General features: G+C 51.0%; 9 protein-coding genes across 9 annotated transcripts; 2 read left to right on the top strand and 7 right to left on the bottom strand.

Annotated features, from left to right (window-relative positions):
• Positions 1–323: 323 nt before the first annotated feature.
• MYCFIDRAFT_174127 (uncharacterized protein) lies at positions 324–2,236 on the top strand (the record flags this gene model as incomplete). Its single annotated transcript, XM_007927870.1, has 5 exons — positions 324–1,723; positions 1,747–1,780; positions 1,816–1,841; positions 1,871–1,905; positions 1,941–2,236. 5 exons carry the CDS (start codon positions 324–326, stop codon positions 2,234–2,236), a joined length of 1,791 nt encoding a protein of 596 aa, XP_007926061.1.
• A 221-nt stretch (positions 2,237–2,457) lies between these two features.
• On the bottom strand, positions 2,458–5,742 carry MYCFIDRAFT_137581 (uncharacterized protein; the record flags this gene model as incomplete). Its single annotated transcript, XM_007927869.1, has 2 exons — positions 2,458–2,574; positions 2,620–5,742. The coding sequence occupies 2 exons, from the start codon at positions 5,740–5,742 to the stop codon at positions 2,458–2,460; spliced, it is 3,240 nt and encodes a 1,079-aa protein (XP_007926060.1).
• A 1,414-nt stretch (positions 5,743–7,156) lies between these two features.
• MYCFIDRAFT_33968 (uncharacterized protein) lies at positions 7,157–8,209 on the bottom strand (the record flags this gene model as incomplete). Its single annotated transcript, XM_007927524.1, has 2 exons — positions 7,157–7,807; positions 7,844–8,209. Coding segments are annotated over 2 exons (1,017 nt in total), but the record flags the coding sequence as incomplete, so codon positions are not given.
• Positions 8,210–9,780: 1,571 nt separating this feature from the next.
• On the bottom strand, positions 9,781–10,035 carry MYCFIDRAFT_9246 (uncharacterized protein; the record flags this gene model as incomplete). Its single annotated transcript, XM_007927512.1, has 1 exon — positions 9,781–10,035. A coding segment is annotated over one exon (255 nt), but the record flags the coding sequence as incomplete, so codon positions are not given.
• A 389-nt stretch (positions 10,036–10,424) lies between these two features.
• MYCFIDRAFT_196089 (uncharacterized protein) lies at positions 10,425–13,167 on the bottom strand (the record flags this gene model as incomplete). The annotated part of the gene is made up of 7 exons (XM_007927868.1): positions 10,425–10,518; positions 11,000–11,185; positions 11,735–11,877; positions 12,566–12,763; positions 12,813–12,908; positions 12,963–13,018; positions 13,074–13,167. 7 exons carry the CDS (start codon positions 13,165–13,167, stop codon positions 10,425–10,427), a joined length of 867 nt encoding a protein of 288 aa, XP_007926059.1.
• Positions 13,168–14,079: 912 nt separating this feature from the next.
• MYCFIDRAFT_111837 (uncharacterized protein) lies at positions 14,080–14,833 on the bottom strand (the record flags this gene model as incomplete). Its single annotated transcript, XM_007927867.1, has 4 exons — positions 14,080–14,388; positions 14,441–14,565; positions 14,631–14,672; positions 14,737–14,833. Coding segments are annotated over 4 exons (573 nt in total), but the record flags the coding sequence as incomplete, so codon positions are not given.
• Positions 14,834–15,662: 829 nt separating this feature from the next.
• Positions 15,663–17,592, bottom strand: MYCFIDRAFT_50489 (uncharacterized protein). The gene has a single exon (XM_007927649.1). The coding sequence runs from the start codon at positions 17,531–17,533 to the stop codon at positions 15,992–15,994; it is 1,542 nt and encodes a 513-aa protein (XP_007925840.1). The 5' UTR covers positions 17,534–17,592; the 3' UTR covers positions 15,663–15,991.
• A 1,037-nt stretch (positions 17,593–18,629) lies between these two features.
• Positions 18,630–20,553, top strand: MYCFIDRAFT_78999 (uncharacterized protein; the record flags this gene model as incomplete). The annotated part of the gene is made up of 2 exons (XM_007927765.1): positions 18,630–18,764; positions 18,814–20,553. The coding sequence occupies 2 exons, from the start codon at positions 18,630–18,632 to the stop codon at positions 20,551–20,553; spliced, it is 1,875 nt and encodes a 624-aa protein (XP_007925956.1).
• Positions 20,554–22,973: 2,420 nt separating this feature from the next.
• On the bottom strand, positions 22,974–23,762 carry MYCFIDRAFT_33469 (uncharacterized protein; the record flags this gene model as incomplete). Its single annotated transcript, XM_007927521.1, has 2 exons — positions 22,974–23,302; positions 23,357–23,762. Coding segments are annotated over 2 exons (735 nt in total), but the record flags the coding sequence as incomplete, so codon positions are not given.
• Between the last annotated feature and the right edge of the window lie 418 nt (positions 23,763–24,180).

Raw genomic sequence — 24,180 nt, 5'->3', positions numbered from 1 at the left:
CTCTTTGACGTCAACAGCGAACGAGCTTACCACAATGTGTGTGGAGATTACGTCTTCACAACAAAAGAACTTCTCTTTGTGCCATCAACCGACAAAACCTATCTTTAGCAATTTGTCTTCCGCTCATATACTGCGAGCTGCCCCGATTCGCCCCCCTTTCCCTCTTCTCATCACACTACACCAACACAAACTCGTCAAGTTTTCCTCATTTCATTTGTTCTTCCTTTTCGGGTATCTGCTGGTCAGTACCATCGCTCTTAGTCAAGCACACATTTAAGAACATTAATCCAACGAGAGAAACAAGTTCAAAGACACCTCACACAATGGGTGGTTACAAGAAGCCAGATTTCGTTCCAAACACCAAGTTCATGTCGAAGGACAAGTCTTCGGACTTCGACAAACTCTGCAAAGACTGCAAGTTCTGGGTGAAGGATGAGAGACACAAGAACGAAGGCAAGAAGAACAAGTTTTGTCCAGCCAACTCCTCGTTCAAGCTTTGCACCAAGTGCAAAATGAGTGGGCACAAGACCGAAGAGTGTGGAAAGAACGGCAACGACAAGAAGAATAGCAACAACGATCGTGACAACAAGAAGAACCAGAACTCCAACTCGGACTCTAACAATAACACTTGGGCCAGTGACGGCCGAGTCCCATTTGCCACCAACAATGGCAACAATAGCAAGAATGACAGGGTTGACAAGAACCTCCGCGGTCTCGTCGCGATCCAGTCCTCCACACACTACCCTGTAGATCTGTCAAAGGGTGAGACATCCAAAATCGCCGAGAAAGCCTACTGTGCCTACTGCAACGAACAAGGGCACTGGACGCACAAGTGTGAGGATTATCACAGCATCGCTCGTCACAATCGAAGCGCACTAGCCTGTACAGCCTGTCACTCACGAGGCCATACCATCGATGAGTGTCAATGCCCAATCTCAGAGCCTTGCGCCAAGTGTGCTAAGAGAGGCCACGCCACTTCCGAATGTCGATCCAACAAGGAAGCTAGCGTGTACGACCAGTACTTCAACAAGACTGGTTGGGCTAAGCGCGACCCTCACGGCAGCCGCTTCCAGTGGTCATCTGACGGCATCATCCTACACGAGGCTCAGCTCAAGCGCCAACAATACCTCCTTGACCAAGCCGAGTTCCTCGCTCAAGACAAGACTTTCTCCCCCGAGTACAAACGTGCAAGACAGAAATCCATTGAAGATGCCGAGCGCGGGATTTTCGACAAGAAACTCCAAGTCGTCGACAGCATGAGTGACATCGAATACTCCACCCCCAGACGTACATCAAACGTCCGAGCCAGACTCAACACCAACTACATTCCGAGTAATCCAACTCCAACCTACCCCCGCAGCACTATCAACACTACTACCATCAACAACCAATACGCCTCCGACCTCTCCCTCATCCGCCAAATGGCCTCCAAAGGCGCCTCCCGCACAACCTGCCACCAATACGAAGCAGCCCTACACTCCCTCCGGACCTCCCAAATCTCCAGCGTGGAACACTCGGTGCGCAAAAAATGCCTCTACTCGCGAAAACTCAGCCCCCTCCAAAACATGAACTACAAAATTCTCCAAAACGAAACCTCCATCCTCGAAAACTCCATTCTGTCTCTCGCGCGCATGAACGAAGTCAAAATGGCTTTGTACCAAGGCGTCCAAATCTACCGGGACCCGAAAGCCATGGAAGCATTGTTCGCGCGCCAGGTGCCGAGGTGTGGACATTGTGGGACGGAAGGGATATTTGTGGATCGACATTTTGTGAATATTCCGTGGCAGTCGAAGACGAGTGAGTTGCTGCTTTTAGAGGAGATTGCGGAGTGGGGGGTGTTTGTGGTGTTTGATTGTGTGGGGAGGTGTAGTGTGGGAGGGTTTGGGTATGAGAGGAGGTTTGTGAGTGATGAGGTTTGTTTTGATGAGGGTGATTTGGAGTTGAGGGCTTGGGAGGTTTAGATGTAATGCATGAGGTGGGATTGTTCTATGGTAAGTATATGGCTGTGCTTGGCGAGCATATGCGAGATGGATGGGTAGGTTTTTATGAATGTCACGGCAGCGGAAAGTTTTGGGAGCATTACGTATCGAAAAATTTAATCAAGAGCACGCCTCTGGAAGGCGCTCACATCCCCATACTGGCGCATTTCCTTGCCTCGCCCTTCCCAAACCTCATCTCGCAATGTGACATGTTTGGTCTGAGGAATTCATCTCCACAAATAGCGACCTGGCGTTAGGCAGCCTTGTCTAGAAAGTCTCATTCATGCAAGCTAATTGAACATTCGGTGACCTTAGTCTGTAACATGCATTTCTTTGTTCCCATCCATACCAGTCATCGCCACCGGCTTTGAACTCTGCCGCCCGCCCATTGTCCTTTCGTGGATCTTGCCTCCAAACACCCAAACGCCGGTCACCTCGCTTGAAGAACAAATCATTCCACGCCCTGGTTGCGCAGACTCTATCTCTTGCGACCCTTGCTCTTCCCCTTTGACGCTCCTCCAGACGCAGTCGTATCGACACTAGCAGCACGAGATGTGCCATTAGGAGTTCCCTTGACACCATTGACGGCCTTGTTCTGTACGAACGCATTAGCAATCAATTCATCATGATCTCTTTCGACATGCAGGCTCACCTTCAAACCACTCCCAGAAGGTCTACCCTTCTTCTTGACGGGCTCTTCTTCTTCCTCATCGTCGTCATCAGCTGCACGCTTGTTCTCCTTGCCATTCGTGCCCTCCATCTCTCGCGTGACAGTGGTGATGAGCGTGGCGCAACGTCTGCTGATCTCTTGTGGCGTCCGCGATAAGAAGAACCAGTCAAAGCGGAAAAGTGGGCTCTCACGGATCTCGTCACGAATCTTCTCGTAGACGCCCTCCGTATCAATGCCATATCTGTTAAGCATGACAAGGAGGAACCGATCTTCTTCCTCGGTATACACCTTCTTGTTTGTGGTGCTGACGGTGTAGTTGAGCTTCAGCTGTTGCAGCGGTACGCGATACATTGCCAGCTTCTTCTTGAGCATCTCGCGTTGTTCGATTACACGAGCAGCGCGCTGCTCACCTTCCTTGATGGCAGAAATGTGCTTCTCCCAGTTGTGGATCTCCTTGTAGCGCTTCCAGAAGACCTTGGCATATTCCTTGACCTCCTTCGGGTTCTTGCTATCAACCTCGAGTGCAATGGCTTCGTAGTCGTTGCGTCCATACTTGGCGCTACCGTTGATGAATTGCTGGAAGTCACGCTTGTTCCATTCGCCAAAGCCTTCGGTCGCAAGCTGCTCCTTCTCAGCAATCTCTTCCTCGGTGAGAGGTTCTGCATTGTCGATGTTCTGCTGCTCCAATTCTTGGTCTTGAAGGCGTTGATCGAGGGTCTCTTCATCGCCATCAGCCAACGGAGCTTTGAGATTGTTCTCTTTGCGGAAGTAGGCAGTCTCCTTCTCCTGGAGGTCGCCCAACCGAGAAGAGAAGAATTGGTAGTCATGCATAGACATCTGCTTTGGCGCGCGTGGAACCTTTGGCTTCGGATCTGGCTTCGGTCCACCTGTAGCAAGAGCTGTGCGGTAGTACTTGTCCATCGAGTAAGACTGCTCTTTACGCTCACGCTTCGAAGGATTGATCCAGTTGAGGCCAATCTCCTTCTTGCGATTGATGAAGCTCTCGCCGTTCCATTCGTATGTTCCAGCCTCGGAGCTGAACTTCTGAAGGTCGTCAAGACCAAGCTTCTCGTACTTGGCATTCATCTCTTTGGTCTTTTCTTCTCCAGCGGCCAGAATCGCATCAAGATCGTCGTCGCCGCCCTTTCCGAATGCGCCGTAGCCATCCTTGCTCTCGAAGATCGTCTCCGCACCGTGCTGGATCATGCCTAGAAGTTCGTCTTTCGAGGCGGCCTGCTTGGCTTGTTGTTGTGCACGTCCTTGCTGGATGACGAGTTGATCGAGACGCAACTTCTGTGCAGCACGCTCCAAGACCTTTTCTTCGATGGCCTTCTCGGTGATGAAGCGGAACACGTGCACTTGCTTGGTTTGACCGATGCGATGAGCACGATCCATGGCCTGCAGATCTGCCTGTGGGTTCCAATCCGAATCAAACAGAACGACAATGTCTGCAGTTGTCAAATTGATGCCCAGGCCACCCGCACGAGTAGTCAGCAGGAAGAGGAATTTCTCGGAGCCCTCCTTGTTGTAATCGTCGATCGCCGCAATGCGGTCCTCGTGGGCAGTAGAGCCATCGATACGGCAATATTTATAGCCGCGCATGACGGAGTAGTCCTCCAAAATGTCAAGAACACGAGACATTTGAGAAAAGATCAGCACTCGGCTACCTTGCGCTTGCATGCGGTTCAGAAGCTTGTCCAGCATAACCATCTTGGCCGAGTTGAAGACCAGATGCTCGTCGGTCGTGTATGGAGGACCTGGCTCAGCACCGTCGAAGAGGTATGGGTGATTGCAGCACTTTCGAAGCTGCATCACAATATTGAGGAGACGCGTCTTGCTCTCCTTGTTGCCCGCTGCTCCATTGACAGCATCAATATCCTTCTCCAAGATGCTTTTGTACCACTTGATCTGCATTTCGCTCATGCCAACGTACAGATTCATCTCTTTCTTTGGTAGCAAGCTTTTTTCAACATCGCTCTTTACACGTCGCAGGAGGAAAGGTCTGAGGACACGATGTAGCTGTTGTACGACGGTGTCTTGGTCGGCGTCTTGATTGTTGAACCACGAGTCGAAAGCCTCCGAGTCACCGAAGACGTCCGGGAGTAAGAAGTTCAAAAGCGCCCATAGCTCATGCAGGTTGTTCTGAAGGGGTGTTCCGGTGATCAGCAACCGGTTTCGCGAATTGAAGATACGGATGATCTGTGCCAAGGAGGACTCTTCGTTCTTGATACGGTGAGCTTCATCAATAATGATGTACTCCCAAGCGAACTTCTTCAAATGGCTTTTCTCGCGCAGGATCATCTCGTAAGACGTGATGCAGACGTCGAACTTCTCATCCACCAGGCGGTCGTTAATGAGCTCGTGACGCTCTTCCTTGGCACCTTGCAGTACAAGAACATTGATCTCTGGAATCCACTTGGCAAACTCGCGCTTCCAGTTGTCGAGCGTCGATTTGGGCACTGCGACCAGATGAGGACCAGTGATGCCTTGCCAGAATCTCAGGTAGCCTATGAACGAGATGGTCTGGAGAGTCTTGCCAAGACCCATCTCGTCTGCAAGGATACCAGAGATACCGTTTTCGTGTAAGCTGATCAGCCAATTGAGACCAGCGACCTGGTAATCTCTCATCTCGCCACCTTGGATGTAGCTCGGACTCTCGCGGAAGATGGTGTGTTCAACCTTGCCCTCCTGCTTTCCTTGGCGCAAAAGTTCAGCGTCTTCTTCTTTCTCGGTCCGCCGCCGCCGATCGCCGGACGCGCCTCCCTTGCGCTTGTTTCCTGCCGCGGCCTTGTCTTTCTCTTCTTGATCCTGACGATCAATCTCGGTCATGATGTCGCGAATCTTGGGGTCGGGGTTCGTGTCGATGAAATGTCGGAACAAGTCTGTCAAGCCTAGCAGATATCGAAATCGACGGACGGAGTCGTCTTCCTTGTTCTCTCCCAGTCGGTCATGCTTCTTGCCAAGCATGCTCTTGCGAAGGCTGTTGCCCTCCCATCGCTTCTTGCGGCCATCTGTCTGGACATCTCCGGCGACGCTGTTAGCTGTGCCTGTCGGATTGGACTCGGAGTCTGTGTAGTCGGGAGTGTCGAGCATCATTGCGTCGGGCAAGCTGCCGTCGCCCACGCCCAGGGCTCCTCCGTTACTCATAGTGGCGAGGAGTGTGGGTGTATGCGCGGACTGCTGTTGTGTGTAGTGCGCCTGGTGCGCCTACTCAGGCTGTGATGCCGTGAAGCTGGACCAGAAGCACGTCTGTTGCGCGTGTTTATTGCCTCTGCACGTACTTTCAGAATGTATTCGCGCGCGCGTGATAGTTGCAGGCGCGATGGTGATGGATTGGGGTGTCTGTCGCGTGTCCAGAGTGTAGTGCAGGAGAGGAAGGGAGTTGTGGGGGAGTTTGGGTAAAAGGTAGAGGAGGTGATCCTTGCGGCTCAGGAAAGCTTCGAAGTTCGAAGTGTGTGACGGCGCGCGTTTGAATCCATGCACGCTGGAGCGGCCCGACCCGCAGCCACAACAACCGCCTCGACTCGATATGAAATTGCATTTTATCAACACATTTTCTCACTTGCGCCATTCTCCCGTTGAGAGTACAGGCTGTAGCAGCAAGCCTCAACCGTTATATTTATTTATCGTCGACTAGCTAGCTAAGCTCTATCTTACTTGGGCTACATCAGCGCTACACAATGTGCATTCTCACAGTCTGCATATGGTCATGGAGGAATTGACATGCAGATTCTCAAAGATACAATGCTCGTCAATGTGAGACTCCTGCCATTGCATAGTCTTCTGGGCCGACAGAAGAGACCGAAGAGTCACCGTTGAATCCACAAAACAGTCTCATAGTTTTCGCTTCGTCCGAATCTCCATCAGACCACGAGACATATCTGAAGCCCGCAGAGCCCAAGGCAATATTCCAAAAACTCTCATCGCCCAGGATATGTGTCCGACTATCCCTAAAGAGCCACCAAGCGTCTAATAAACCGAAGACGAGGTCCATCCAAGGAAGAGCGCGGGTGATTTCAGCGAGGCACAAAATACCATCGGGCCGGAGAAGGGACTTTATGTGACCGGCGGAGACACTTGCATTGCTAGTTGCATGAACACAGCCTGCAGCAACAGCAATATGAAATTGCCCTTGCAACTCTTCTAGCGGAGCACGTTCGCAGTCGAAACGGCAAACTTCATCTATGGATATGCTCCAAACTTTTTCTTAGCCTGTTGCACCAGAGCTAGAGATATATCTGTAAAGGTGTACTCGAAGTCTATAGGGCTGAAGGACATGTCTATACGCAGGATGGCCAGAGTCACGCAGAAATGAAAGGCCATGTCCCAGTCCCAGCCATGCTCGCGTACATCGCAGCGGGCTCCGACAGAAATGCACGTAAGTTCACGACGTGGTACAATGCTGAAGAAAGATGCCGAAGCCCGCGTCGTGCGTGCTTGTGAAGATATGTGCAGGCTGTTGAAGCGCGCCAATGAGATTCACACAATTCTAACCTGATATGCCTGCTCAAATGATGATGGGTCGACGAGAATTGACACACTTGACTTCCAATAAACTAAGAACGCTTCCTTCAGGTCTTTTGATGGATGCAATCACCAAGTCTGGATCCACGCTGGTGAATAACTGTTGGCACTGCGTCCTACTCCGCTCTTTCCCATTCAAGACATGCTTCATAAGCATGTCCAGGCTGCGAATCGTTTTGTCCAAGCTCTGCGGCAGCTCACCAGGCTCCGGTAGAACCATTTCCATCACCAGCATTTTGGCGCCGGCCTTGAGAGCCGGCAAATGATTTTTGATGATCTTGACCGCGAACTGATCCAGCCAATCGTGCAGGATTCTGCGGAGCAGGTAGACTTCGCAATACGCGATTTCTTCCGGCAGCGGGCCGAAAAAATCAAATGTCACAAACTGGAGGCCTGGCGGCGTAGAGGGGCAAGTCTGTGTCTTTGCGATGTCAATAGTGGCCGGTCGATCTGCAACGTTGACATCCAAGCCACTGTGGCCAACTGCCAATGCGAGTCCCAGGTCGCCAGTTCCTCCTCCGACATCCACAACGTCCTTGACGCTTTGCCACTCATACCCATCTACGACATGGCGCAAGGCGTAGACGGGCTGCTGGTTATCGTACTCCATCATGTCCGTGAAATTGCGCGCCCACTCGTTGTAGTTCGGTCGTGCAGAATGCTAAAACACGTGTGCTTCGGTATCGAAGGCGAAGTTCCACGGACTATGGGTGGCCTCCTGGCTGCCTGGCCACTTCTCTTCCGCCTCGATCAGCTTCGAGCCAGCACTCGCAAGATCTCCGGCGTTCATTTTGATCAGCGCTTTCAGGCCCACTCCGGTGACCAGTGCTGCGGAATACACCGTGTGTGAGACGTGTCCCGGAACAGGTTCATTGAAGATCAGGTCGTGCATGGAGAAGCGTATGACGCGTTCGAGGAACGACTGATCCACATCGCATGTTTTTGCAATCTCCGCGTACGGCGTGCCGTGGTGGAGATCCACGGCCTCTGGGATGCGATGGTGCAGAATCCAGCGCAAGGCTGAGACGTTCAATGACTATCGGGATCAGATCAGTCGTGTCATTGCATGCGGACTTTTGTATATCAGACTAACCCTCCACGCCAGGTCGTGAAGGTGGTTATCAGGGCCTGCGGCAATCCGGCTCAAAACCAGCGCCGTTTCTGACAGGCGCCCTCGAGCATCGTGAACTCGCTGTGGCATATGCTCAGGCCAGCCCACGAGTGAAGATGGCGTGGGAAGGTAGGATGCATCGAGCCATTTGGTTACAATGTCTGTCTGCTGGCGCAGAGCGTCGAGTAACTCGCGAAAGTCGTGGGTGTTTGGCATCCTGTCAAACTGGTGAATGGGAGCATCGATCCGGCTCACGTGTGCTTCCATGACTTATAAGTGTTGAGAGAGGCATTCTATTGCCAGATAGTGGCTTGTTGTTGTTGTTTGTCAAACTGGTGAATGGGAGCATCGATCCGGCTCACGTGTGCTTCCATGACTTAGAAGTGTTGAGAGAGGCATTCTATTGCCAGATAGTGGCTTGTTGTTGTTGTTCTCTCCCAAGTTTCGGGGAGTTCGGGAAGTGTGCTTGGCGACAGAAAGCAAAGCCTCGTTCGAGGACATATTTCGAGGACATATCCATCTTACAATTCAAATTCCACCCAAAAAGATGGCTGGCCATCCTGCACCTCGGAAGCCGAGAGAATATCAGCCTCCAAAGGTGGAGCTCCGTCGGATCAGGTCCAGCAGTTCATATTCTATACGCTGTTACGCAGATGGCGCTCTCGGTCCTCGAAGGGTAGAACTGCATCAAAGCTTCTTCCAGAGACCTGCGTTCCCCTCATCTGGCATATATGGGTCGCAGCAACCCGTAATCATACACCATTGTCTCCGTCCAGCACTCCTTAGATGCTCAATAGTTCTACAAGCAAGCCTGCAGTCAACCGTCTCATCAGCACTGCAATAGCGATTCGAGCCCATGCATCCAAAATCTGCAGATGGAGTAGCACCCCAACTCCAGCCAAACATGCATGAGTCCAACAGAGCTCATATCTACTTCTTCTCAGGCGAGATCCCACAAGGAGATCCTGAGGGTGGGTGATCAGGCTGAGCTTTTCGGAAGATTCAAAGCCCTGAGCCTCGCATCCGATCAAAGCCATCTGGTCAGATTCCTCAGACAAGCGACCTCTGCCGTCAGGTATGAGATAGCACAACTTCCAAAGCACATGCAGGAACTGGTACCTTGGGTAGGAAGTATCCTTGACTGGACACAACATGTCGTTGCCTTGCGGAAGACGATCCTCGGGGGCAGCATCGACCGAGTACTTGTCTGTGTCTATCAGGCATGTCTGGTATTAGCGTTTGTATCCGACCGCTCGGGAATCTTCGTGTTAGCTGACAATGGGGTTACAGGCACGAGAGATCAAGGCCTGAGCACTGGCAAACTTGTATTCTCGGAAAGGGTAATGGTCTCCTTGTAGCGGCAAGCATGGCCTTATCCTCCAACCCCGATAAGCTTGCAGACATTGTAAGTCCTGTGTTTGTGGACGCGGGTCGGGAAGCCTAGCGCCGCTGTTGAAGTCTGCATAGGCTGTTAGTCTAGCGAGCTGTGCCAAGTCGACAGGATTGAGGCCCAGATTGAAACGAGAGAAAAATTTCCGCAGCGTTGGTGCATTGTTTAAAAAGTAGACGCCGACTTCCACGGAGATCGCGGTGCTAGGAACGAGATATGAGGCGACATTCCCTCCAAGAACAGCTTCTTTCTCGACTATTACTACACTCTTGCCCTTGTCTCTTAGTCCGACGGCAGCATAGGTGCCCGAAGGTCCTCCGCCGAGGATTGCTACATCTCTGGTGATAACTTCGGAACTTGTGGGTATGGCGGCCACCCAAGGTAGAACTCCGCATGCGAGAAAGCTCAATAGTCTCATTATGCCGAGGAAATAGATGCGTGTATGAGACTTCTCTAATCATAGCTGAAAAGGGCAACCTCTCTTATACTGCTTCTCATCCATCGAGCTGAGTCCTAGATCTGCCCGTATCTCATGCTGGCTCATATCATAGCTCATTTCATGCCGGAAATGGCTGTCAACCCCGAATGACCTTAGAGGCAATTCCTGAAAGGCGCTCAGATACAGTGGGGCCTGTTCTTAAGCTCGTCGCCATCATGGCAGAGGTGTGCGCACTATTCATAGTACGAGGCTTGCGCGGACTTCTTCGCTCGCCGAGGACCGTATGCGAGTGTATTGCAAGTACGCGACCTTTAGAAGCCAAGAGCTGAAAGAATGTCCTTGGCGAGTGCCCATCCCACGGTACACTTCGGACTTTTGACGTAGAGAGTCTGAATCTGTGAGTGCCTGAAGCTACTTCACATATTGGCTTCATGTTGAGTGTTTGAGCCAAATCGAAATGAGGCGGAGCAGATCGACAATCTCTAGTATTCTACCCCACGATAGCCGCTAATCTTATCGAATATTGTAGATTTTCCCGTTCGATGTGAAGAACCTATTAGTACGGGATTTTTTCCGGATTCAGAGAGCTAGAGGGATAGGACATTGGTAGTCTAAAGCAGCCCTGCCTGAAGTAGGAAAGAGTAAGTCCAGCATCCTCGACATTTAGGAGCAAACACAGTACCTGCGGTTCTCCATCAAGAGGTGGCATTTATCGATGCAAGGAAGGACCAAATGGCCAGCTAGAAATTTGGTGTGTCCGTAGTCGAGTGCATTCTTTACAACGAGTTACAGCCAAGCCAGGTAGTCACACCGGGTATGACTTGCAAAGCACTTTGCGATTACAGAGACCGCAATCAACATTCCTCGAGGATCTGACATGGCACACTTTATGTACGTTTGAAGCACACTGCGCCAGACGTGATGTGCCCAGTAGTGTTTCAGGCCAATCTGATCGATGGAACGAGCTATCGATGTGTGTTTCCAACTGAAATGTTCGCCGTCCCGTTCGAGATATTTGCCGCCAATGATTTCCTCCGGATTCGTAGCGATGTTGCCAGCATTTGTTAGTGAGCTGTTATACAAAGTAACACAACAATCACGCCTAGTGAGCGCTGCCGATAATAAAGAGTAGTAAGAGAATGCCTCGTCCGGCACGAGCGGGAAAAACAGCACAAGATTCGGTTCGACAGTATAGACTTTCAGATCATGCTCAGGTTGGCGTGGCCATTTCTTCATTCGAATGGACGTAGCCTATACTGCGCATTATCTTGCCATAGTACTGGGTTGGTTGCTGCTTGGTGTGTGGTGTGTTTACGATGACGAGTGGGAGATGTTCGGGACGCTGCCGGCGACGCCGGCCGAATCGGAGCCGAGGACAGCAAGGTGTTTCTAACGAAGATGTGACCTGAATGGACAACAGTGTTCATAACACGCTCGAAGAAAAGACTTGATTCTGAACTGGGCCATCATACATTGGCATTATGAGCCATTGCCACAGGAGGATACTAATGTACAACAAAAACGATACAGAGTAAAGTGAACAATAAGAGACTCCGAAACACCTCGCTCTCTCGCTAGCAAGTTCCAAGATAGATCGAGACGCGCGATATGGTCAGCGTACATCGCAGCAAAGTCCGGAAAGCAATCAGCAAGACATGGTTGTAAATCGTGAGGAAGAAGTGGGGAGACGTCGAGATCAAGCTTTGTCAGGATCGTTGATGCCGCCGGTAGTAATGACATAGGTCGCTTCAGCTTCGGGACAGTCTGAGAAGAAATTGGTGTCAGCAAGGTCAACAAGAGATGTGCGAATCGAAGTGATGCACTCACCGGGAGAGTCCATGATCTTGGCCACACGCTCCTCACCGCGGCCTTTGCGAAGGAGAACACGAGTCGCCGAAGCGTGAGCCAGAACGTGGCCACCGACAGGCTTGCGGCCATCGGCACCAGCGAATAGAGCACTCGCACCAGGATCGGATTGGACTTGATTGGTCATGAAGACGGTGATGTTGAACTCTTCTGCGAACTCTGCCAGCTTGCGCAGGTGAATGCCAAGCTTCTGCTGTCGCTCGTTCAGCTCACCACGTCCTTGGTAGTCGCTACGGAAAAGGTTGAGGATGCTGTCGACGATGAGGAGGCGATATTCTCCCGTGGCAAAGCTCTCGGCAAGTTGCAGGAGAGTCTCGTGCTGATGTTCGCTGTTGAGGGCACGAATGTAAAGGATGTTCTCGTTGACAGTTTCGGGGTCCACTTCAGAGATGTCAGCTTGCCCACGGCCATCATGGGAATCAGACTCACTCTGATAATACTCGGCCACTTGTGCGACACGCTCTGGACGGAAGGTGCCTTCGGTATTAATGACAGCCACCTTGCCCTCGGCGCCTCCGTCGGCCTTTGGTCTCTGGGGAACGTCAGAGGAATCAAGCTGTGGGAGGAGAAGAAAAAGAACACTCACCTGTGCAATGACACACATGGTGTGGCAGAGCTGAGTCTTGCCGCAACGATACTCGCCATAGACTTCGTTGACACTGCGAGATTCAAAGCCTCCGCCGAGGATGGTATCCCACTGCTTGCTGCCGGTCTGGATACGGAAACAGCCTTTGCGTCGCATGAGCAGCTCTTGAGCCGTCATCATGCCAGTGAAGCCATGTGGCTGTGGCGATGTCAGCAGCATCGCACTGGGACACTTGCGAAGACCTTACCTGGCATTTTCTCGCGGCTTCTTTGACCTTTTCAACCTTCTGCTCGGAGTAGCCTTTGATGGTCTTCAGCACCTTGCTGTGGGCGTTCATCACTTGCTGAAATTCGGATTAGAGACCGTGGTCTCACAGTCTTGGAGGCGAAGCACTTACTCCGATGGTGTAGTACGAGCTCAGCTTGAGCTTGCTGACGTCGGATGCATTGATTCCTATAGTGTGTGAGCATTTGTTGCAGCCGGCTCGCATGTCACTGGCAACACTCACCATGATTCGTGAGCTGATCAACATCGACGATGAAGTGCAGGACTGGCTGATAATCCTCCTCCTCTTGCTCGCTGGTGGTCACTGAGGCTGGCATGTTGAGAACGAGAGCGAGAGAAGAGAGAATGCCGCCGACACGAAAAAGAGTGTATACGAAATGGCAATGGATACATGTAACGAAAGAAGAAAACAGCCAGGCAGAAATGACTTGGTGGTCCCCATTTCGAGTTGTGGCAGTCGCGCAGTTGCTTCCTTCCTCTGGTATGGCGCGGACGAGGAAGGAAGCCACAATGCCAGACGTGATGCGACGCGACGCGCCGAGGGCAGACAGCGTGAGACTCACCACAGACGCACTACTCACAGTCCAATTAACAATGCTTTTGCTCGTTACATCTTTCATGGATTACAAGACGGCTCGAGTTGACGCATCGGTCACAGGAAGTGATAAAGTCGAGATCACACACATACACATACGGTTGCGTCTTTGCCGCCCTCTCTGCCCCATCGCACTTCGACCACCACACTCTCTTCGCTGCATCCGCATCCCCCTCTCCCCCCATAGCTCAATCTTGACTACCTTCGTCCTTGTCTTCCCACCTGCACGCGACTAACTGCGTTTCGAAATCGAAAACACCTAAAAAGGCGCGTGTCACAGGTTTCCGCTCATTGTTCGTCGGCTTCGCTGGATTGTCCCGCTCAGCTTGGGTATAAGGTATATGCTGGGTCGTGATGGTCGTAAAGGAAACTTTTGATATGGTGTCGTCGGGTCGTGAGGTCGTAAGAACGCTCGATCATTGCTTGTTGCTAGGAGACTGAAACAGATTGGCCAGAAATTCAAAGTAGGATTGCGAGACTCCGTGGCCAGCTGGAGCTCGCGTATAGGGTCGTTAGGGATTTAAGCAGCGACGGGCGCTGGTGCAACTGGAGCCACCGGGGCCTCAGCGGCTGCAGGAACAGAATCGTTGCCGTTCATGACAGGAGCGCCATTGGTCTCGGCCGCTGCTTGGGCGCAGTCGCGAGAAATGTGGCCAGTCTCGCCGCAGCGGTAGCACGTCTTGCCAGCGCTATTCAATGAGCCACCATTTGGCGAGGTGCAGTCGCGGGAAATGTGCCCAAGTTTGCCACAAGCATAGCATTTCATGGCTTGAGCCTGGCAGTCACGGGCAAAATGGTTTGGTCCACCGCATTTGTAGCAAGTGGCAGCGCGGTTGTTGCCAGCGAAGCCACCACGAAAGCCGCCTCCATATCCACCGCGAGCTGGTCCGCCAGCACCACGGCCGGCTCCAGTTGGGGAAGCATTTGGTGTTGGGCAATTGCGCTGTGGAAGATTAGTCCGAAAGCTTGGCAATATGTGATTCGCCAAGACGTACTGCGAGATGGCCTGCTTGACCACATGAGTAGCATCGTCCACCACCTTGGGCACCACCACTCAAGCGGAGTGTTGGACAGTCAGCCTGGACATGTCCAAGACCTTGACAGTGATAGCATTGCTTTGCTGGATCCATCTTTAGCATCTTTTCTTCGACCTCGACGAAGCGAATTAGATGGTATGCGACTCACTCTCGGTCGTTCGTGGGTGAGGGCAGTTATTGCTCTCATGACCTGTGGCAAACAGCGGTCAACATGCTGCCCGTAGCCGTGTCTAGGCTGTTGTTCATGTCCTTACCCGGTTGCTTGCAGTTGTAGCACAAGCGCTCACTGCTAGAGCAGACCTCGGCATAATGCCCAACGTTACCGCACTTGTAGCATGCGCGGCGCGAAAGAGATGACATCCTGCCTCAACTTCTCCTTCGAAATGACTGTAAAGCCCTGTTATCAGAGATGCGTTCTGTATAGGGTTGCGCAACGCGGTCGTCGCGTGTGTCGTCGCAAGCCTGTCTCGGTCGTACAATGCCTCCGCATACAAAACTCTTCACCGAGAGCTCACAGCTCTCAAGGACCGGATCGCAAGTGACGGTATAGTGTCGCTGTAATCGGGAAGAAATATCGCATACCTCGTAGTACCAATGCCCTGCCTATAGAACCATCAGCACACGTCCTCAATGTTGTTTCCATTCTCCAATGCCGGCTACGCGCCGCGACAAGCTCTCCCCTCCATTGACCCTTGTCTCTGCTGGCGGCTGGGGTGGTTGTTGCATACCTGCTGCTGTCCTGCTAGTCCTGCTCCCTTCTCCTGCTGCTCTCTCCGTCCACGCACCACCAAAGTTGGCGAAACGAAAAGCAAAAGAACGTGAAAATGTGTTGGGAATAGAGTTGTGGACAACAAAGAAAGTACTGCCTCACAGAGTTGGTGGGGGATCTCGTGCAGAGGAATTCCTGCCGAAGGAGGGTCCAGGGAAGGAGTGAATCGTAATCGGCGAATCAGATCTGTGCTTGCAACGCTATTACCAGCGCTTAACTTTAAGCGTTCACGTTGTTCCTAGCGCGTGCTGCATTGCCGAGGACGATGGCGGAGCGTGGGTGGAGGAGGGTTTTGTGTAAACAGCTTCGACCAAAGATTTTGAAGGAAACGAAGCACAACAACAAGCGCTGCATCCGGATCAGCGCAAGCTTATCGCCTACTATTGCTTGGAGCGAGCACGCTGCTCATATGATACCGAGAAAGTTTCATTGCCAGCAATTTCATCATGTATTCGTTCTATCATCATTTTGGGTGCTTCCGACAAGATGACAAGCCTGTGTCAACATCCCTCTGCCTTTCACCAACGCCGAAAATTGAAATGTGCCACTGTAAACACAAACCAGCCGAGTTCAAGTAGCATCCTGCATGCTGCTTCTGCGAAGTAGCCGATGTACGATCAGAACTACGGCCAAGACCACACTGGCCAGAAGCCCGACCATTGTCCCCCTGGGGCCTGTTGAGCAGCAGTTTTGTGTTCGAGCTTCAGGACGGCTTCCCTCGTCTCATGAGAAGGTGTGTTCTACTCCTCCTTCTCAATGACCGCAGGGGCCTTGATCTCACGACCCTGCAAGAAAGCCAGACCTTCACCCTGATAGGAGATCAATGGGCTGACCTCTACGCCATCGTCGGGCTTCTCGCTGACAACTGTTGCTCCAGCAGCTTCCAGGAATCGCTTGCCTTGGAGCATGATGTCTTTCCGTGAGGTCTCCGGATCATCTTCTCCTGTACCCTTGGCATTCTTCAATGGCGAAAACTCGTCCTCACGCTTAACCTCCATGCATGCGAACTTGGTCATCTCCAGGAATGGAAAGCAATCAAAGACGAACTGCTCAAGCTTGATACCGTTCGGCTTATCTGGCTTGATCGCGTTGCCCTTCTCGTCAACGCAAGGAATCTTCTTCTTGGCAATGTGGTGGGGCAACTTGTGCGACCACTGCGGTATCGAGTCGAGGAACTCAAAGCTGTAGTAGTGATTGACGATGTTTGCAGCACGGAACTTGAGCAGCTCGTTGTCCTTTGGGTCTTTGGCCTCAGCCGTCTCGGCATCAATCTCGGAGTACTCTACGACATCCGGCTTGCCATTCTTTTGCAGAATGAGACCCACGCTCTCCTTCGCATTGCGCTTGCGCACGACTTTGGTAGCAATTGAGACGTGCTTCTCTGCACTGAAGCCAATGAATGTTGGATCTGCTACGCGGACCAAGCAGTTGTCAACGCAGTAAGCGTGGATGTGCTTGACGCCGCGCTTGCCCATATCTTCAACGATGCCTGTGCCAATGAGTGCACCGTACAGCCCACCATTGCCGTCTGGTGCTACTGCAATCTTGCTCTTGCTCTCAAGCAGGATCTTTCCCTCCATGCTAACGCAGGGAAGAACGCCTTGCTCGAAGAAGATGACGTTGTTGCGATTTAGGCCGAAGTACTTCTTCTCTTCAAAAAATTCTTGCGTTGGCTTGCGTGTAGGACCAGAGGTCATGATGTACCATGGGATGACAACATCATCCTTCTTGTGCTCCTTGCTCGCCAGATGTTGCAGCTTCCAGATACGCTCTGCTTGGAGCTGGAATAAGGACTTGTGGCTTGGAAGGTCGATGTCATAGCAGCCTTTTGGTGCTGAACTGCCCAAACGTGTTCCTTGGCCACCTGCCATGAGCACTACACCAACCTTGCCCTCAGCGATGAGGCTCAAGCCTGATTCGTACCATTTCTTCAGATCCTCCTCTTTGGCGTCGATTGTGGATGTAGTAGCTGAGTCGGGAAGTGGTTCGAGCTTGGGCTTATCGTTCTCGCTGTCGGGCTTCACTGGGTGTAAGGTCTTGTTTGAAACTTTGTTGATGTGCTCTGGGTCGAGAGTGGATGCTTGTTGGTAGAGCTGGCCTTGCTCGTTAGACTTGAGCTCTTCCCAGAAGGCAAAGACGTGGCCCTGATTCGCTTTTTCGTATTTCTGCTTGATCTCCATGAATTCAGCCTCTGACGGGGGATTAAATTGTGGCTCTGCAGGTCCACCGCCAATGTGCAAAGCCGACATGGCTTTGTTGATGGTGTCCTTGACTGCTTCCATCTTGGCGGTGTTCTGTTGTAGCAGTGGGAGAAGGAGTGGTGTGGACTTGTTGGTGTGTGTGAGTAGATGACGGAGGCAGTGTTTGTTATGTGAAGTAGTTCCGTTTCGTTCAGCTCTGGTTTCAGAATGCAGGGCTTCTTTCACAGGCGCTCGCAGGGTCCAATAACCAATTCTTCTGCAAGCGCGTGTATCATCACTCCCTCAACTGCATCAATTCCTCTCTCTTGGTCTCACCTTCCATCATTGTGCCCTCCGGATTCCGCACCACGTCGAGAGCGCACCAGCATATCGAGACGGGCGCTGCGCTATATAATTCGACGACGCGACAAGCCGTGCGAGGCGAGGCGCAGCAGGTGAACACAGACGCGACATGGTGTTTAGGAGGCGATGTGATGCAGGAGACACGAGACGAGACAGGAGGAGGTAGTGAGGGAAGCGAGACCAAAGATGCCGTAAATTTGATATAGCACTGCGTTGGACGAATGGAGAGCCTGATGGCGGCGACGACTGTTCGTGGGTGGCCATGGAGATTGTTGGCCCTGCCATTGATCAGGCTTCAACGCCGATGCCGATGCGATGCCTTGCAGCAGACAATATTCTTGATTCCTTTCACCATTCCCTCAGCTGGCCCTGAAACATCTTCAGCACAAGCTTGCACGATACGGTATTGGCTGTCTCGCCGAAATCATCGCGCCTCACACAGACGTGGTCAATGCAAGGGGCTCGGCCAGCTTTCACATTCACGTGAAAATCTGAACTTCTATTGAACACCATTTCAGGCGAAGCTCTGCTATTGGACGTGTCGCCAAAATTCATTCACATGGTCTCAATGAGTGCCGTCGCGGTGGAGCTACGTAGGCCGTTTCAATCCAGGCCCCAGTCCAGACTGAATCTACTTGATTGATCTCGGACACAGCCAGCAGAAGGACCAGACCATGAACACCATGAGCATTTGGCGAGCTGAACACGGCTTGATGCGTATATCAATAGGCCAGTCCTGTATGCATTCCACTGAGCATACCAGCAGCAGCATAATCATCATCATCATCATCGCCTCTCGCCCTTTTCTTCCTCCTCTGTATCACTTTAAGTCAGCATGGCTTTTCTTTTGGCGTTTGCAGCGTTCAGCTTTCTTGCAACTCCGGCATTTTGTGGTTTCCCTCCTCCACCAGAAGGCATCACCACGATACAGATCCCGGATAAGCCTGGCGTGTCGATTTCCTACAAAGAGGTACGAGATGCTCAGCATTCTGAGCATGACTTCCTACTAATAGCCGTAGACCACCATCTGCGAGACAAGGGCAAAAAGCTACGCTGGCTATGTCCACATCCCAAGTTCCTACCTCGACGACACAGACGAGTCTGAGCCTTACAACATCTCCACCTTTTTCTGGTACTTCGAAGCTCGGCAGAATCCACGAAATGCCCAAACGGCAATCTACCTGGCAGGAGGCCCCGGTCAATCGTCAATGTTTGGCGCAGCACAATCTGGCGGTCCTTGTTCAGTTTTGGCAGACTCAAACACGACAGAGGACAACCCATGGTCCTGGAACAAATTCGTCAACCTCTTGTATGTCGATCAACCCGTGGGCACTGGGTTCTCCTACACTTCGCTGGTCAACAGCACCAAAGACTTGATGTATCTGGTTAACCTAGATAATCTCAACATCGTACCATTCGAGAGCTACAACGGCTCTGTGCCAGCTGAGAACACCACGTTCCTGTACGGCACATTCCCAAGTCAGGATCCAGCAAACACTCCAGGCACGTCACAAACCGCTGCGAACACATTATGGCACTTTGCTCAATTCTGGTTCACGTCATTCCCAGAGTACAAGACCGTTGACAAGCGTGTGAGCTTTTGGGGACATAGCTATGGAGGCTACTGGGTTCCATTCTCCGCGGCCCGCTTTGTTGAGCAGAATGAAGCAATTGAGGCCGGTAAGCTCAACGGCACAATCCTGCCAGTCGACACAGCCGGCTGGACGAACGGCTGCACAGATCTCCTCTACCAAGGCGAGTGGACACCAGACATGGCTTACAACAACACATATGGTCTCCAAGTCCTCCCAGACGACGTGTATGCTGCTGCCAAAGAGGCCTGGGGCGCTGAAGGCGGCGCAAGAGACCAGCTTCTCGCATGTCGAAAGCTGGGCGATCAGTACGATCCCGACTTTCTGGGTTTAAACGACACCGTAAACGCCGTTTGCGCCAACGCGACACTAACCTACGGATTATACGTACAAGCCCCATACAACGCCGTCTCGAACCTCAGCGTCTTCGACATCGCACAACTCGAGCCAAGCTCGCAACCACCATCCTACCTCGACGGCTTCTTCAACCGCGAATCGGTCCAACGCGCCCTCGGCGTCCCCCTAAACTTCACCGCAAACTCCTACGCCACCCAACTCTCCTTCGGCTACACCACCGGCGACCCGGTTCGAGCCGCCGGCCTGAAACAAATGGAGTATCTCCTCACCTCCGGCGTAAAACTCTCGATGATCTACGGCGACCGCGATTACAGATGTCCGTGGCTCGGCGCCGAGAAACTCTCTCTCGCTGCAAACTGGACAGGTAGCGAAGCATTCAGAAACGCAGGTTACGAATATATTCACACGGACGACTGCTATCCCGGCGGCGTCGTTCGACAACACGGGAATTTGTCTTTTAGTCGAGTTTTCCAAGCCGGACATGACGCTGCATTTTGGCAGCCGAAGACGGTGTTTGAGATTTTTACGAGGAGTATGTTGGGGTTTGATGTTGCGACGGGGAAGATGAGTACGTTGGGAGAGAAGAATTATAGCTCGTCTGGGCCGGAAAGTAGTTTTGGGATCAAGAACCCTTTGCCTGTCTCGGCGAAAATTGGGGATTGTAATTTGTATAATGTTGAGGGGACGTGTACTATTGAGCAGTTTTTGGCGCTGAGGGATGGGACGGCGGAGGTGGAAGAGGGGGGGTTTAGGGTGGTGAAGCCCGTAGGTGATGAGGGCACGACGGGGGCGTTGAGGAGTCATTTGTGAAGGATAGGCAATGTCTTGCCTTGTCTTGTCCACGACACCGGGGGTTTCAAGAATTGCAGTCTGTAGCTTGACAAGATCCCAATCCAACACTGACACGAGCTGACATCTGACATCTAAATTCTGACATCTTATCTCCGATGTTTCACTTTCAGCCATGCATGTGAAACAGGCACCAACGTGATGTGATATACAAGGATCTGGCAGCATCGCTCACACTATCCCTCCGCCTACCATCAAGCATAGTCTCTATCGTTCGCTTACCGAAAGACATTCTCTACCCTTATGTCCTCCCTACTACTAAAACTAAACCGCACCTCCGCTCTATTCTATTTCCCCGGCGTCTTATTCCCCTATCTCCGTTTTAGCCCCTTACTATTAAAGCGTAAGGAGTTTTTTTTATATAGTAGGTAGTAGACTCCTTCTAACCGTTCTATATTAGACGTAGTCCTAGAGATAATTCGGAGAATTCGAAGAGCTAATACTAAGATACTAGAGTAAGAGAATCGCGTAGTTTAATTTCTAGAATAGAGTAGTAGAATCTTAAATTGATTATACTACTCGTATCGATACTAAAAGACAATTAGAAATAAGCGTTATTTTTCGTATATATTACTAAAAGTTAGGTCTTTAACTAAATTTAAGATAGGATTAAGGTCGTAGGCTACCTCCTTCTAAGGCTCTTTATATATAGACTTTATCCTACCTTCTATTTTCTAACTTCTACCTTCTAACTTCCTCTATCTAACCTATATTATTATATAATTAGCGTCGATTAGTTCTCGGCTCTTCTATATATAGTCTAGTATATAGAAGAAGTCTTTATTAAAGACTCGAGGAGCCTAAAGACAAATATTATAAAGCTATAGTATTAGCCTTATATACTTATACGATAGATAGAATAGTATAATAACTATATATTCTAAGTAAAAAAAATCTTCTAAAAAATTAGGAAAAGAACTAGGTAAAAGTGTAAGTTACTCCCTTACGATTATAGTAGATTTGACCTATATCGGTAGTTAGATAAAAACTCTACTCGTTCTAGGCCTACTATAATTTACGGACCTTGCTATAGGATATCGTAGTATATATATAGTAAAGTTTAAATACTATAGAAAAGGTACTCCCTACTAGATTATTTTCGAATCTTCGATATAGTATATTATATATACCCGCTAAACTCTAAACTCTAAAGTTAAATACTCTATCCTAGGTTACTATTTTTAAGTAATATACTTAGCTAATAGGAAAAACTTTCTTTACTTTTTTTCTATATCCCTCCTCTAGCTTCTAAAAAGAGTAGTTATATATATATATATTTTATAATAATCTAGCGAAAAGGGGGCCTACCTATCTATTTATTATACTATCTCTTAAGTCGCATATATATATATATAATATATATATATATGTCGGTCGAGTAACAAGTGCCGGAATGTTTCCTAATCCTAAACCTAGTTACCGGGTCCCGATAGCCTTGTGCGTGCGCTTGCGCTCTAGAATCTCCACTCTCTAGGACACTAACTGCACTACTCTGTGCCTTCAAGGTTCTTCCGCTCCGCGATCATCACATGTCAGTGCATGCATGTGAGGCTCTTCACTTCCAGCCACAATGATCATAATCATCACAAGCCTAGCAAGCCCCGATCAACGCCTTTCCAACCTGCATACACTCATCATCAAGTCATCACATACTACATAATACATCACATCCCAAAGGAAAAAATCTTCTTCTTCAAAAGACCTATTGCAGAAAAAAACTAAATTTCTGCACAACTGTGCAGAAATTTAGTTTTTTTCTGCTTTTCCCCCCGGTGTCATCTCTCAGGGATGCGATCATATGAAGACTTGACAATTTCTGTAGTCTTATATATGCCATTCGGGGTCTTGTGCATGCCATTCGGGGTCCTGTGTATGCCATTCGGGGGCTTGTATACGCTATGCGAATTATGGGTCAGCCTCTCCTCGCTGAGGCTGCGATGGTTTTCAACGTCTTCCCAACTGGTGGCGTCGTCTTTGTCCGGGCCCGTAGTAATGGCGACGGCATACGGCCTGTCGGCGGGATTGGAATGGTCGTAGAATGGATCATCGCGAGAGCCGGCCTGGAGGGCACTCTTTCCCGTGGACATGGATCGTGAGTGGTGGTTGGCGTACGTCGTGCCGGAGAGATTGCTCATGTTCTTGATATCTGACATGCGAATGTCGTGAGCGTATTTTGGATCGTGGGCAAGGTGGCGGGAGTACGTATTGTGCGACTTATTCTTCGAGTCACCCAGGCTCCCTCCTCCAGAGTAGCCACTGAGCATTGTTTTGGTGCTCGACATGATCTTGGCGAACAGAGGTTTCAGGGACGGTAGGGACGCTGCCACGATGCCAACGCATAACTCGATATGGTTCCAGACATTGAAGGCGTTGTGCCATAGAGGGTCGGCTTCGTCGAAGAATCTTGCTTGTTTCACTGCTTTGACGATGCCAGCGGCGCAAGCAAGATAACCCAAGCTGAGGATGAGCACCAGGGTGACTTTCGTCCTTCTGTTGACCTGCAGTCTCACGATGATCGGTATTGGCAGCGCTGCGAGGAGGAAGTCGGTTGTACAGTTGATGGAGCTGTTCGTCAGACCGATGGCAGAGAATGTGTTGTTGGAGAAGCATTTCGCGGTTGCCTTCTTACTTAAATTCCACGCAGCATCAATCGGAACGCATTGCCAGATCAAGGTTCCGGAGCACGCAAGCATGAAGGCAACCAGGAAAGCTGATGGCGCCGTCAGTCATGTACGCACGATACAGCTGGAGAATGGACACATACCAATGACCGCCCACAGAAAGCTCTTCCACCTCTTTCCCGGCGGCACCATGCGCATCAAGAATAGTGCGATCGATATCTTGACCAAGATGACACCCCACATCACGACCAGTGAATGGGACCACTGCCATTTTGCGAATGCAGCGTAGTCGACTTGCGTGATACACTGGATGTGTTTGCCGACGCCGTGATGAGTCTCGCCGACAAAGCACGCGAATGTTGCAACGGCCATGAGCGTGGCCGCCAGCATGACATAGTCATCCGGGCCTAGCGACTTCAGCATCGCCGCTCTCACTACAAAGCGCATGCCCATGATGATGACAGCAAGAGTCATCAGCCCTCCTGTGGTACCGAGAATTTCGTGCGCATTGCTTTCCGCGCAGTACGCTGGGTCAGGCGGAGGACCCATCTGTCTCCGGGTAAAGCGTGACATGTTTGTGGGCGATGGTGATTCAAGTATGTTCTCGACTCGTGGTATTCGATGCCCAGCGAGGGCGATGGGCCCGTCAGTGACTTCCTTTGCGATGCGACCTCAATGGCATCGAGTGGAAAGAATATCGAGTTCCAGATGGGGGTTGGAAGAGAACTACGCTTACTTGCGCATGGCTGGGATCCGCTGAGGGCTGCACTTCAGCACATTTTCCAATTCGAGTAGACCCTGCTACTTTCAAGGGCACTTTCCCGACACTTCCTGGATCTGGACCTGGGCGAAGTATTTGTGAGGGCAGTCGACCGGTTCTGGCGTTGTCGCTGAATCCCGGAATGGGGCGAGCAATTGTGGTCGGTCGAGCACGACAGGCTTCTTTCACATGGTAGTTCCGCAGAGG

This window comes from Pseudocercospora fijiensis, assembly GCF_000340215.1.
Source record: "Pseudocercospora fijiensis CIRAD86 unplaced genomic scaffold MYCFIscaffold_4, whole genome shotgun sequence".
Lineage (NCBI taxonomy): Eukaryota > Fungi > Ascomycota > Dothideomycetes > Mycosphaerellales > Mycosphaerellaceae > Pseudocercospora > Pseudocercospora fijiensis.
Note: the sequence above shows the minus strand (reverse complement) of the source record. Positions and strands in the feature narration are given on the sequence as shown.

Coding starts and splice junctions, on each gene's coding strand:
- MYCFIDRAFT_50489 (XM_007927649.1), bottom strand. CDS start 17,533: ATGGAAGCAGTCAAGGACACCATCAACAAAGCCATGTCGGCTTTGCAC.